The sequence below is a fragment of the Mus pahari genome, chromosome 10 (assembly GCF_900095145.1).
Source record: "Mus pahari chromosome 10, PAHARI_EIJ_v1.1, whole genome shotgun sequence".
Taxonomy (NCBI): domain Eukaryota; kingdom Metazoa; phylum Chordata; class Mammalia; order Rodentia; family Muridae; genus Mus; species Mus pahari.
Window position 1 is genome coordinate 99,048,014 of NC_034599.1, and position 13,038 is coordinate 99,061,051.

Here is a 13,038-nt window from a genome sequence, read left to right on the forward strand (position 1 = left end):
TCTCTCTCTCTCTCTCTCTCTCTCTCTCTCTCTCTCTCTCTCTCTCTCTCTCTGTCTCCCTCTCTCCTCTGCTTTCTCTGATCCATTTCCAAGACTTGGGAACGGTCGCTTCTAACAAAGCCATCACAAGCCACCCTTTCCCACGCTGACCCTCTGCCAAAATGCATCTCACTCTTCTCTCTAAGCCAGGCGAGAATGGATTTCTGTGCCTTGAGGAAAATCGTAATCCCCGTACCATTAAGTGACCAAACAAAATCAACACTATCCTATTAAAAGAGCCTCTAACTCTCTTGTGCAGGCTATGCCAACATGAGAGTTTAAAATTGCCTTAATGAAGTCACATACAGGCTTAATACATAGACACCACACGTCCAAGTTTACTGAGAATCTTCTTTTTAAAGCTAACACAGCTTATTTTTCAATTGATAATTGATTAGCTTTTAAATTCTTTACTGTAGTTTTACAAAAGCTAGTTTGGCTATTTTAAAAGTAAAGTTCAAATGCTCATACTTCCGAAATACTTATGGGGACACAAGTGTTAAATCTAAGAAAAAGAAGAGCTATCCAGAAAGCTACAAAGAATCAATAATATGGTGTGAAGGCCACCTTTTTCCTTTTATATTTGCATATTCTAGTCATGCATCTGATACACTGGATACAATACTTAAAATGCAACACTCTGGCCAAATGGTTATTTTAGAAGATTCTAGATGCAGAGTTTGATGGCTGAGTAGTCTATTTGAAATTTCACATTTAAAAAATTTTTTAACTATGTATTTACTTTTATGTGTATGGGTATTTTGCCTGCATGTATGGCTGTGCATCATGTGAGTACAGTGCATGAGGATGGCAGACGAGGGCATCAGATCCTCTGAAAGTGAAATTACAGATGATTGTGTGCTGCCATGTGGGTACCAGGAATCAAAGTTGGGGCCTTTGCAAGAACAAGGAATGTTCCCTGCCGCTGAGCCATCTCTTCAGCCCCTCACATTTTCAAATGAAAATAAGACACCTTCATGTATCTTATGTGTTTATTATCTTACATATTAGTTTTAAGCTATTAAAATGTTGACATGAAAATATTTAGAGTAAGCCATGGGGGAATTGCACACTCTGCCATTTCTGAGTATCTCGAAAAAATAAAATTTAAACCTAGTGTAAGCACAAATTGTGGGGCAATGGCCAGGCTGAGTTTTGGAGGCTGTTTTGATCTCGTGTTTGCCCTGATATTCTCTATATTTTCGTGTTCTGAATAATGCCAACCTTCTGAATTGCACGCTCTAATCTCTTTAAGTACATTATGGACATTTCTGAGACCTTGCACAGTGGTTCCCATGGCTGTACCTGTCATCCACTACTTCTGTTGCTGTGATAACTGCCACTGAATCCACCATTCTTAATTGTTTCAGAGTCCAGCCTCAATCTATTGAATTCTATGCTAGTATTAAAAGACAAGGCTCTGGGTGACTGAAAAGATTCCATCATTGGTTCATGTGCTTACCAGAAGTGAGACTCGCCATTGCTACAGATTCCCGGTCATTTCCATAGTGGTTCACTAACTTATGTGGCCCTAGCATCTGACTTGGAACGTAAACCAAATGGTCACCTCCGTGATCCTCCAACACAAAGGAAGGGTCTTTCCCAGCGTTCAGCTCTTGATCAGCCAGGCTGCTCGTGCTTGCAGGAACCTCACGCAGCTTAACAGCCAATCTAGATGAAGAAAAAGCAGGTTTCAGCTGCAACCAAGTGAGTCGGAAAGGTGCAAATAAATTATCCAAACATTTTCATGTATTTCTTCAGTTATTTATTACAAGACAGGGGGGTGATAGCTCCGTTGGTAAAGGGCTTGTTTGCAAGCATTAAGACCTGAGTTTGGTCCCCAAGAAGCCCCATGAAGAAGCTGACCATAGTGGCATTTGCTTGGAAAATGCTGGCACTAGGGAGGAAAAGCTGAGTGGATTCCTGAGGTTCTCCAGTCAATCAGCACAGCAGATTCAGTGAGCTCAGCCAATCAGCACAGCAGACTCAGTGAGCTCAGCCAATCAGCACAGCCGACTCTGTGAGCTCAGCCAGTGAGAGACCCTGACTCAAAACCAAACCCCAAAGGAGGATGACACCCCAAGGAACAGCAGTCAAGGTTGTCTTCTGGCCTCCCCCATACACACATATACACGGCACCCACACATATGAACATCCATATGCATACACATACATACACAGAAAAAAACTGGGTGCTGGAAAATTCTAAATTAATTTCAATCAATTAATTCATCTCCATTTGATCTTCCTTTCCTCGAGTCCACTTATAACCTACGGAGTATTCCTTTGGGATAAGCCAAATCTGATTTGCATAGAGTTGTCAATAAATTATAAAGAAGTCATTCATCAAGCAGCCCCTGGAACAACCTTATCATACCTCAGACTGATCCCAATTACCATAGAAAATAGTCCTTTAATGGACAAAGCCCTGTTCCAAGAGGAGCAAGGCTCCAGACAAGACTCTTGGAATGGGGCCAGCCTTTAGATGGGCAGTTTAAGGGTTCTTTGTGATTTTAGAGTTATGCTTTTATTTCAATGATAACAGAAAACAGACACAAGCATATTTTTGACAATGTCACTTTTAATTTACTGTTAGTAGTTGTGTTTTAATACTGGTGTTTAGGACCCAGAAGTACTATTTAGCTGTGGGGCACAACACGTGAAGGCTGAATGATATCATAACATACAGCGTAGATGTCTTGCATTTGTGTGTGTGTGTGTGTGTGTGAGTCTGTGGTAAGAAGCTAGGCTATTGGGCAACAACAGGGGCGGGCCAGTGAGGCCCAGATGCATCTGCAGCATGGCCATGTGTACAATTTTTGGTTTTCAAATACTCAGCTTTAGAAAACCTAAAGCACTCACTGCATGAAGTTAGCATGGCATTGTTTTGTTTGATTATTTAGATTTGATGTGGAAAATCGATTGGGTTTAGTAGTTGTGAAACAATCACTCGTATTATGATATTTACAGCTGGGCTTGTGGTTGTACGCGCTGAAGTAACAATATATCACGTCTGCAGCTCTGTGGCTTATTCCAGGGAAGCTGATCAACTGGACGTCAATGTGGCCCTGTCTTTCCAAGGGGTTGGCTGCTGGACACGCCCTTGCTAAACTACCAAATAAACGAAATCTGGCATTAAAGGAGTGTGCACGTGTATGAATCCTAGTTGCTTCCGGATACCTGGAAGGAGCCATAGCTTCTCTGAGAAGCTGCCTCGAAGTCTGAGATAAGGGAGTAACAATGGGCCCAGACCAGCTTTGGCCAGGGATCCAAGTTCAGTGAAACTCCAGCTAAAAGCAACCGAGAAAGGCGATGCTCACAGTATCTGAAGGGCCAGAGTCAACCAACTGCTATATTTGTACTTAAGACACAACATGAATGAAAATTGTTTGCATGTGCAATTGTACTATAAGGCCTTCCGCAGGATGCTTTGAGGTTGAAATAATAACTCAGATGCAGATCTAGACATGAGACACTGGAGCAAGTACCATAGTACCTTAGAGAAGGTATAAAGAGCTCAGAAAGAACTCTGTCTGTTGGTTTTGTTAAAAAGACATGGTCTTTCTTTCTTTTTTTTTTTTAAAGATTTATTTACTTATTATATGTAAGTACACCGTAGCTGTCTTCAGACACTCCAGAAGAGGGAGTCAGATCTTGTTACGGATGGTTATGAGCCACCATGTGGTTGCTGGGATTTGAACTCCGGACCTTCGGAAGAGCAGTTGGGTGCTCTTACCCACTGAGCCATCTCACCAGCCCCCATGGTACTCCATTCTTTGGTTCAAGAAAGCTGCTAACTCTTATGAGATAATGGCTTGACATGGTCTTTCTAAGTAGCCCAGATTGGCCTTGAACTCACAATTCTCCTGCCTCCAACTCCAGAGGACTGGGGTTATGGGAGTGTAACACCATGCCCAGCTAAGGCTGTTGACTGTCAACAGGGTGTGGGGTAAGAATCAGTTTCAAAGACAGGGGCCCGCTTTAGACAGGACCATTATTATGGGAAGGAATGGGAGCCCAGGTAGCTGGCCAGAAACCAGGCAGGTGAAAGGGTGTTGCTCACACAGGTCAGCCCAGTACAAAGAGAACTCAGAGCCTCCAGCTCTGGGCAGTGAAGTTAAGAATAAGCTGTGAGCTTTAGTTTGTTTGTTTGTCAGGGTTAAAGTTCGCCAGACACTTTTGAGGAAACCATGCCTTTAAAGGCAAGATTTAATGAAATTCAGTTTTATTAAAAAACAAAACTGAACTTCAAAGTGGAAAGCATACTGGTGTACGACTGCTGCTGTGGAAGGTGGAGTCGGTGAAGAGCCTTTACCTCAGAGTCCTTGTTAGATTGATTCCTTTGCCTAACAGCTTGCTATCCACCAGGTACACACCTATCGGTCAGTTAACAAGTGCTTGTAAACAGAAGGGCTCGCTCAGTTCCACTACCCACCTGAGGCCATGGGGCAGCGAATCTCCCCTCTCTAAATCGAGTCTGCAGTCATCCTTCAGCATCGGTGGTGGGTACTGATTAAATCCGCCTACGGAGGAAACAAAGTTATAGTTTGATTTCCAAACCAGAAATTGGGTTTCCTAGGCAAAGAGAAGCCCGACAGGAATCCTCTCAAGGCAATAAAACGTTAGTAACACATTTCAAGAGCATTTGGCCATGGTGAAAATGGAAAATACTGATGACTAGAAACGGCATTCACAACTTCAACTTCAGAGGATTTCGAGGGCCAAAGAGTGACAAGGGTCGTGGGAATACGCTCAAGGTTAACCCTTCAGGGATGGGTTCGTTGTAATGCAGGAACACTTGAGCACTGCATGCCCACACTAACACAATCTGAAAGACAATCTATTCTGATTCTCATTGGCTTTTTCTCCCAGACTTAAACTACAAGCTCAAACATAGGAAAGATGCTGTCTTATTACATGATATTATTTCTTTTCTTCTGCACCAATAAACACTGATTTCCTATGAGAAAAGGGACTGCAGAGAGGATCTTAACTTACTGCCAACACAATACATCTCTTTAAGCTCTTTCTGTACAGTCTATAACCTGCATAGTGTACCATGGACTGTAATTTTCTTCTCATGCAGGAAAACAAATTTTGATGAAACAAGGTCCTTGGTTATTGAAGATCTAAGACTCAAGCCCAAAAGCATCTCAAAGAATCTCTACAGTTTCTTTTCTCTGGTTCTAGGATACACTTTTATTTTCTATTTGTCTAAAAAATGAGACTGTGTGTCTCTGATTAGTTCCTTTGACAGTGGCTATGGGTACAAGCAGGAATCATGTCACAGCTTTAAATAGAAAAGCAAAAAATGCCCAGAACTGGAGCCTGCACTTTGGGAAAAGGTTCTCAAAGGACCAGAAAATGCAAGAGCAGTCATTTAACTCCAACAGATGAAGTGCATTCCTTCAGGAAGGCAGGGACGGTGGGGGTCAAAGCCCGTCAGCTTTGCTCAGTTGCAAAGCCACTTCTGCAGCCCTGCAGACCTGAGTTATTCTGAGTCTCTTAAAGCTTTGTTAGCCATCTAGAGAGCACAAAAGACAATACTGTGTGGGGAACAACAGACAGCGCTGCCTCTGGGGCGAGAAGTCAACATTCTAAATTTTGAGCATTTGCAAGGGGCTCTTTTCAGATGAGAAGTTGTTCGGGGGATAACCTGGAATGCCACCATACAGGTGTTCTTCATATGTATGCACCAGAGTAACATACAGTGGTGTATACCTGAAAGAATTACTATAAAATAAAATAAAATGCTCTAACCCAGCTGAAAAGTTGGCATCAAAATGTATTTGAAAGCACTTATTTAAATTCCTTTTTATGGCAATCAAATGAGTCCATGTTAGGTTTAAAGGTAATAATCCACCATTCCCAGGGAAGTGGGTAATGACTTCATCAAGTGAGTATAAATCACGGGAGACACTTTTCTGCTGTGGTGTGGGGACATTCCTTCAACACTAGGGAAACAGAGGGGGCTGAACCTCACTCTAACCCTGCCAGAATCCCAGAAAGAACAGGCTCAGCTCCATTTCCTGGAGTCTTCCAGAAGACAGTGCTGTGGTTTGGATAAATGTCCCCCAGAAGTCCCAGAGTTTAGACTTGAACTCGTGGGCAGGGTTACTGAGAGATACCCTACTCTTTAGGAGGTAGGGCCTAATGTGAGGTCCCTAGGTCATCGGGGTACACCCTTAGAAGAGCCTTGGGACCCCTCCCCTTCTCATCTGCCTTGTTTCCTGGCTTCTGATGAAGCAAATTTGTTTTCCCTCACACTCTGGTCATGATATGCCAAAGGCTCAAAGCACAGGCTACCTGACTCTGGACAGTAAACTCCACAACCATGACCAAAAATAAACCTTTCCTTTTTATAAGTTAATTGCCTTGGGTATTTAATTCTGTATTAGGCAGAATAACACACGAGTTCCTCGACAAACTCCTTGGCATTTCAGGCTTAGGTTATTTTTGTTCAGAGGGCTGGATGTCCATCCTGGGAATGGTAGAGTGATTATAGTATCCCTGGGTTTACCTACTCGACATTAACAGCACTTGCTAGTTAGTAAGAATCAGAAAACTGTTCCAGACGTTTCTGGGCAGGACACAGTGCTATCTCGAAACCTCAGCAGGCCAACACTGTTACTCTTTATCATTTCCCATGACACAGAGTCCACTGACCCTGCACTTTTATACTCCAGCACTCATTGTCAAGTTCTTCAAAAGCTTCCTAGTGCTTACTCTCAATCTTTGAACTTCGAGCCTCATGGATCACTTTGTGGGCTGGCCCGTATCCCAAGAGTAACATGTTACAGCATACTAACTAGAGCCAGGGTGCTTAAAGTGTGGTCTGTGAACCATGACACCGGCATCACTCAGGTGCCTGTGACCAATGGTCTCAGGCTCCACCCAAGCCCTTCTGAACAGGAGCTGCCTCCAGGATTTTAGCATCCCAATGATACATGATTGGTCATCACCACACCCTCACACAGCTATCCACTCGGTGCCAAGATTGGGAAATGAACTCATTTAAATGCTTACACCATACTAGGTGTAAGCTAGGACTTCTTCTGTACACCATACTTTCTAAGAGCTGATAGAACTTCTGGATGATAAAATACAGCCCAGGAGGCCACCAGCCACTCTGATGCTTTTACGCCATAGATTTGGGCAAGAGATGTTCTACCGTAGCACAGTCTCACCATCTTACACCCAAGGCATAAGCAGGATGCACTCAGGATATGCACCCACCTTTGCCCCCAGTCACTATCCAATTTGTATATTTGGATTAGTTATAGATCTCATGATATTGTTCTTAGATCATCAATATTATTACCAAAGGAAAATAACCGAATAATGACTTACGTCTGACCGAGTAGATAAAGGGCTTCAGAAATTTCACAATATAATTCAGATCTGGCTTGTACATTCTCCCAAGCTGTACCAGATGGTGATCGAGTGGGTAGCTGGCTAATTCTTCCATCTCATCCCTTTGTGTGGAGCCCAGAGATATCACAAATATGACATAGCCTTGACATTTGGCCCTCAAAGCCACCGTCTTCACAAATTCCTTCTCCTCGTGGTTTTCTCCAGCTGAAATCACGATGATGACCTTGTGTTTTCTTGGATTGGGGGTTCCCAGGAAGAGACCTTCCATGGCCCACTGTAGGGCAAGGCCAATGGTAGCATCTCCATTGAGCTGTTGGAGGGAAGTGTGGATGTAGTTCTTCATGACTAATTGGTTGTTGTAGGTTGTAAAGGCAAACTCTGTCTTCACCCTGGAACTCTCTGAGGGAGAGTAGCTCAGCAAAGCAACCCTGTCACCATACTCCGAGGCTAAAGGGTTTGAAGTGATGTGGAAGCTGTCGATCACTGAGCTCACCAGCGCTTTCACAGCTTGGAAGTCATCACTGGCGATGTTACGGGAATTGTCTAAGAGGAATGCCACATCCATGTAGGAATTCTCAGGAAAGAAAGGCTCTTCCGCACAGGTGTTTGGAAAACACTTATCTGAAAGCACACAGAGAGATGATACATCATGGAATCAGCAGCAGCAGAAGACACTGAGAGCTTCCAAGAATTAGTGAACTTATCAATACTGTGGCCAATGTCCCAGGACTATTGTGGCAACTAGCAACTAATGACAGGGGTTCTCTGTTGAAAACAGATTCAGGTGGCGTGTGTCTCTGAAATCCACAATCATGCCCAAACTTGCATAGAAAGTATTTTCAGTAGTTTAGAGACTCTTGATTCAAACTACAGCACTGTCCCAGGAGAGACTTCACCAGTCAGGTAATTTTCAAAACCAGTTTTCACATTCCACAGAAATTCTATAAACACTAAAGACCGGAATCCTGACATAGTGTGCCTTCCAAAACTGGAAAGTTGAAAATAGAATCTACCGTCATAAACAGAAATCTCTCTCTAAAGCCCAATCCAATAGCTCACTGGGAAAGCATTTAGCCTCCCGCACCGTCAGCCGTCCCCATCAATCTTACCATAGCAAAGTGTGCAGCTCCGAAGCTTCTCCAGTGGCTCGTAACCTCCAACTGGGGGAACTGGAATCACCTGAAATGTCCCAGTGTCATCAAACTGCAGTGAAAAGGAGAAGCAAATGTTGTTTGTGCAGTTTAAACCTTTATTAGGAAATTATTATGTGCTAATCACGAGGGAAAGCTTAAAAAATTCTCACTGACACTTTAACTTTGTATTGCAATCCTTTGATTTATCCCCTCCCCCACCCCATGTGTATCACACACACACACACACACACACACAGACACACACACACACACAGACACACACATCAGCATCCCTATTTCATGGTAAGGATTTTTTTTAATGTGTTTGGATGCTTTGCATGCTTGTCTGTCTGTGCACTGAATGCATGCCCCGTGCTCCTGAGGCCAGAAGGTGTTAGAGTCTCCGGGAATCACACGTGGTTACAAGTCATAGTGTGGATGCTGGATAGCAAACACAGGCCCTCTGAAAGAGCACAGAGTGCTCTTACCTGCCACAGCATCTCTCTACCCGAGTCTTAACATCTCCTCTCCATAACTGCCAAGCTGGGCTGAGTTTAACAGTGGAATACACATATCGTCAGCTTCTAAAGTTGGGCCCTTCAGAAACTGGTTATTCATAGGTTTCCACCAGTCACATTAGGTGGTGGTACCAGAACATTCCTACTGCACCCCATCAGAAAGGTTTGTCTTAATGATGTCTCTTGGACCTTTTCAGTCCCAAACAACAATGAAGTTTCTTTCAAATAGCAATAGACTGAAGTCATTGAGCTTATTCACACTCTTGCTATGACCCCTCTGTCCTCCACTGTCTCTCCTATGACTACCCCTCATTCTCATTCCATCCATTTCTTGATTACTGTTTTGCTTTAATGTTTATCAAAACGGGAAACACGCGATGCTCATTCATTAATCCTTTGAGTCAATACCTCATTTGTGGTCCTTTATGGTCCTATGCAAAGCAGATGCGTTTGTTACAATGGAAGGAACATATCATTCCCTGTTGGTGACAGGCAGCCCCTCAACCCTCAGCTTTGTTCAGGGTTGTTTTCTCCCTCCCTCAGATCACAGAGGGATGATGAAAGCCATGCCCTCTGCCTTTCTGGAGAGTGCCGAGTGTCTGATCACACTTGTAATCATTTCAGCCTTAGAGTGAGAGTTATATGTTACTACTCTAACTTATAAAACTGGAAACATTGGGTGTCACTCTATGGGTGACCATTTTTGGCCACATCTAAAGCCTACGTACTTGCTCTGTGAACCAAGAAATTGATTCATGGGACTGAACTACATGCTCTATGTTCATTTATTCATGCATCCAACAAATATGGGTTGAATTCAACAAATACGTATTGAATGCCAACAATGTTATAGATACAGTTTTGATGATGTTAGGGGTGCTGAAATGAGCAGAACAGATAAAAATGTCTCTGCATTATGCTCTAGTGGGGTAGAGCCATCATAAACATGAAAATAAGTAAACTGTCTCTACGTTGAGAGATAGTCATTTCCTTTCATAACAGAGTTGGGTAGGAATGTAAATGCTAGGTACCATTTCAGTGAAGTTCACCTAGAAACTGGGGGAGAAAGATAAACTGAGAAGGAGCAGCCAATGAGGTGAGAGAACACCCAGGAAATTGAGACACTGTGGACCTGCTGACCTTCTGTGTAACACTCATTACCATCTTAATCAGAACAGGTGTGATTACTCATGAGCGACTCTCCATAAGGTTGGATCTGTTGACCTTCCTCATAGGAGAAGGAAGAGGAGGAGGAGGACACGGAGGATGAGGAGGGGGAAGGGGAGGAGGAAGGGGGAGGAAGAGGTACGGATGGTTACTAGACCCTCACCAGAGATTCCAGACACTTCTGCCTTCAATACCCACTCCAGTTGTATGTAATTCTGCCCATATGGTTGTGGGAGATGCTAGTACGTGCAGGAAAAGGAGCAGGGACTGGATGGGGTCCTCACCAATGCATTCATGGGGGAGTGTTCACCCACACCTGCCTGAGACTGCTTAGTGATGCAGTGGTTTTGAGTGTCACCCATATTCCTCTAAGTAATTCTCCCACCTATATACCCATAAGTATACCTGCACCCATGCGTCTATGTGTAATCCGTTCTATTAGTTACTGTGTTGTTGCTGTGACAAAATACTACGACCAAAAGCAACTTAGACAAAGCAGCTGATTCTTTGGCCAATGGTTCCCGAGGGTTAGAGTGTGTGGGGAGGAGACATGGCAGCCAGCAGGAAGGATGGCAACAGGAATAAGAAGCTGCATGATCAACCCCATGCACGGCAAACAGCAAACTACAGGTGGGGTAAGGCCACCTTCTCTCAAAGCCACTCCCGCCGACAAGCATCCTTCCAGCAAGGCTACACTTCCTGAAGGCTCCATGGCTCCTCAAACAGTGCCACCACCTGAGACCAAGGATTCAAATACTGAGCCTGTGGTAGACATTGTCTTAATTCAAATCGCCACAGCCCTCACTCATCTGATCACCGATAAACCCATTGGTTCACTAAGCTACACTTGGGTAATTACTTTGGTTGGCTGCTGTGTCCGAGACATTTGTTCATGTAACATGTACTGAATCAGTGGGGGGAAAGGTTGCCAAGAACGTGCAGGGTCCACAACTGTCTTACATTGCTAATAGTGGTGTGGGTGGAGTGTGAGAACCACAGTAAGTGAGAATATTGTCAACTGAAAAAGAGCACTTTGGGGACAGTGACAGGAATAATCTGTGACTTGGATTTGTTCAAGAGAGAACATATAAGAACCAGGTTGTCTGGGCCTTGCTCCCAGGATGGTCAAGCGAGATAATTTCATGAGTCCGTGAGTTCAATTTAAACAGCATATCAAGAGGGGAGAGAAACAGATCAAAGGGAGAAAAAGAAGGGGGAGGGGCAAGAGGAAGGAAGGAGGGAGAAAAGGCAGGAGGTGGAGAGGAGGGGGAGACAAAAAGAGGAGGATGGGGGAGGGGAGAAGGAGAATATGCAAGAAGAGGTGGTGCAGACAGAAATAATTTTCTCTAAGAAATCACTGTATGGGGAGCTATGAAATGGGGACATAATTAAAGTAAGAAGTTGGTCAGGTAAACCGCAGTCTTCCTCTCTTGGTTAGAATGATTTGACAGAAGGGGGTAAATGATCTATCGCGGGCAGAGAGTCTCTAGCAAGAATAAAACTGCAGCACTTCAGGGCAATGTCCGAGTACTTAATAGCTGTTCATTCTGTTCAGCTCAGGGAAGGGAGGGAACTCCACAGAGCAGAGCAGCTTCCTAGACTCAATCCAAAACTTGCAAAATGTTTATACATTTCTGGGACATCAGGGGGAATGCTGAAAATTTGGGTTCCAATTGAGGCAGGTGAGAGATAAAAAAGACAAGATAATATTTTCAAATCAATTTGTCAAAAGAAGCCATTTCAAAATGGTGTGAATAGTGGGAGGTGGCTCAGAAGTGGCCAAAACCACATAAAAATATTTATCTTCATATAGAGATACTGGTTAAAACAGTGGGATGTTCTTTATCATATCAGTAAAAAAGGAGTAATGATTTTGTGATAATTATGTGTGTGGGTGTGTATCTGTGTGGGTGTGTCTGTGTGTGGGTATGTATCTGTGGGGGGGTGTATCTGTGGGTGTGTATCTGTATGGGTGTGTCTGTGGGGGGGTGTCTGTGTGTGTGTGTGTCTGTGGGGGGGTGTCTCTGTGTGTGGGTATGTATCTGTGTGTAGGTATGGGTACTTGAGGGCAAATGGCTTCGGGAGCCAGAGGCACCTGATAACTGTGACCCTGGAGTGACAGTTGGGAGCTTCCTCACATGGGTGCTGTGGACTAATCCGCAGGTCCTCTGCAAGAGCACCACCTGCTCTTAACTGCTGAGCCATCACTCCAGCCTCTCACAGTGGCAACATTTTTTAAACACACATAAAAATTCAAAATTGAAAAGTACATAGAGAGGGCTTAGGGAAGAGGAAGGAGGTCCACGGAGTGGGGAAGAACATGGAGGCAGGGGAATACACGTGACGACTGCCGGAAGCATTGCTCCAGCAGGACACGTGGCTAGCATTAATAGAAAGGGCGCTATGTGGTAAGAGAAGAGTGATGAGAAATAGCTGCCTGGGTTAATGCTCTGCAGAGAGCAGCTGGGAGTGCTTCGATGCTGGGGCCTCCATGGGGTCTGGAAGTGGTCCTCTCAGAGACTATAAACTGCATCTGACATCCTTCAGATTTCTCCTATCCCAGAACTAGATGTGGCAGAGCAAAGGTCTTACTTGGTTTTTGTTTTTTGTTTGTTTGTTTGTTTGTTTGTTTTGCAGAGAGCAAAATTATGGAGGCAGGGAAGCTTAGAAAGAGAAGCCAGGAAAGCAGAAGACCTTGACTTCTAAGATCTTTCTTATCAGGAACTTTTGTGCCTCCTACTTCCATAATGTGTGTGTGTGTGTGTGTGTGTGTGTGTGTGTGTGTGTGTGTGTGTGTGTGTGTGTGT

The 13,038-nt window shown here is 44.0% G+C and overlaps 1 protein-coding gene across 2 annotated transcripts in view; it reads right to left on the reverse strand.

The window, feature by feature from the left end:
* The window catches only part of Col6a5 (collagen type VI alpha 5 chain), a 103,180-nt gene that overhangs the window by 18,302 nt on the left and 71,840 nt on the right, over nucleotides 1–13,038 (reverse strand). Inside the window, exons 34-37 of one of the 2 annotated variants that reach the window (XM_029543803.1) lie at nucleotides 8,523–8,616; nucleotides 7,390–8,034; nucleotides 4,475–4,562; nucleotides 1,607–1,710 (exon numbers count right to left, since the gene is read on the reverse strand). In XM_029543803.1, coding sequence (XP_029399663.1) covers nucleotides 1,607–1,710; nucleotides 4,475–4,562; nucleotides 7,390–8,034; nucleotides 8,523–8,616 — 931 coding nt within the window. Of the gene's footprint in view, nucleotides 1–1,501; nucleotides 1,711–4,474; nucleotides 4,563–7,389; nucleotides 8,035–8,522; nucleotides 8,617–13,038 lie in introns of both variants that reach the window. The other variant, XM_021207498.2, reaches the window with a different exon arrangement.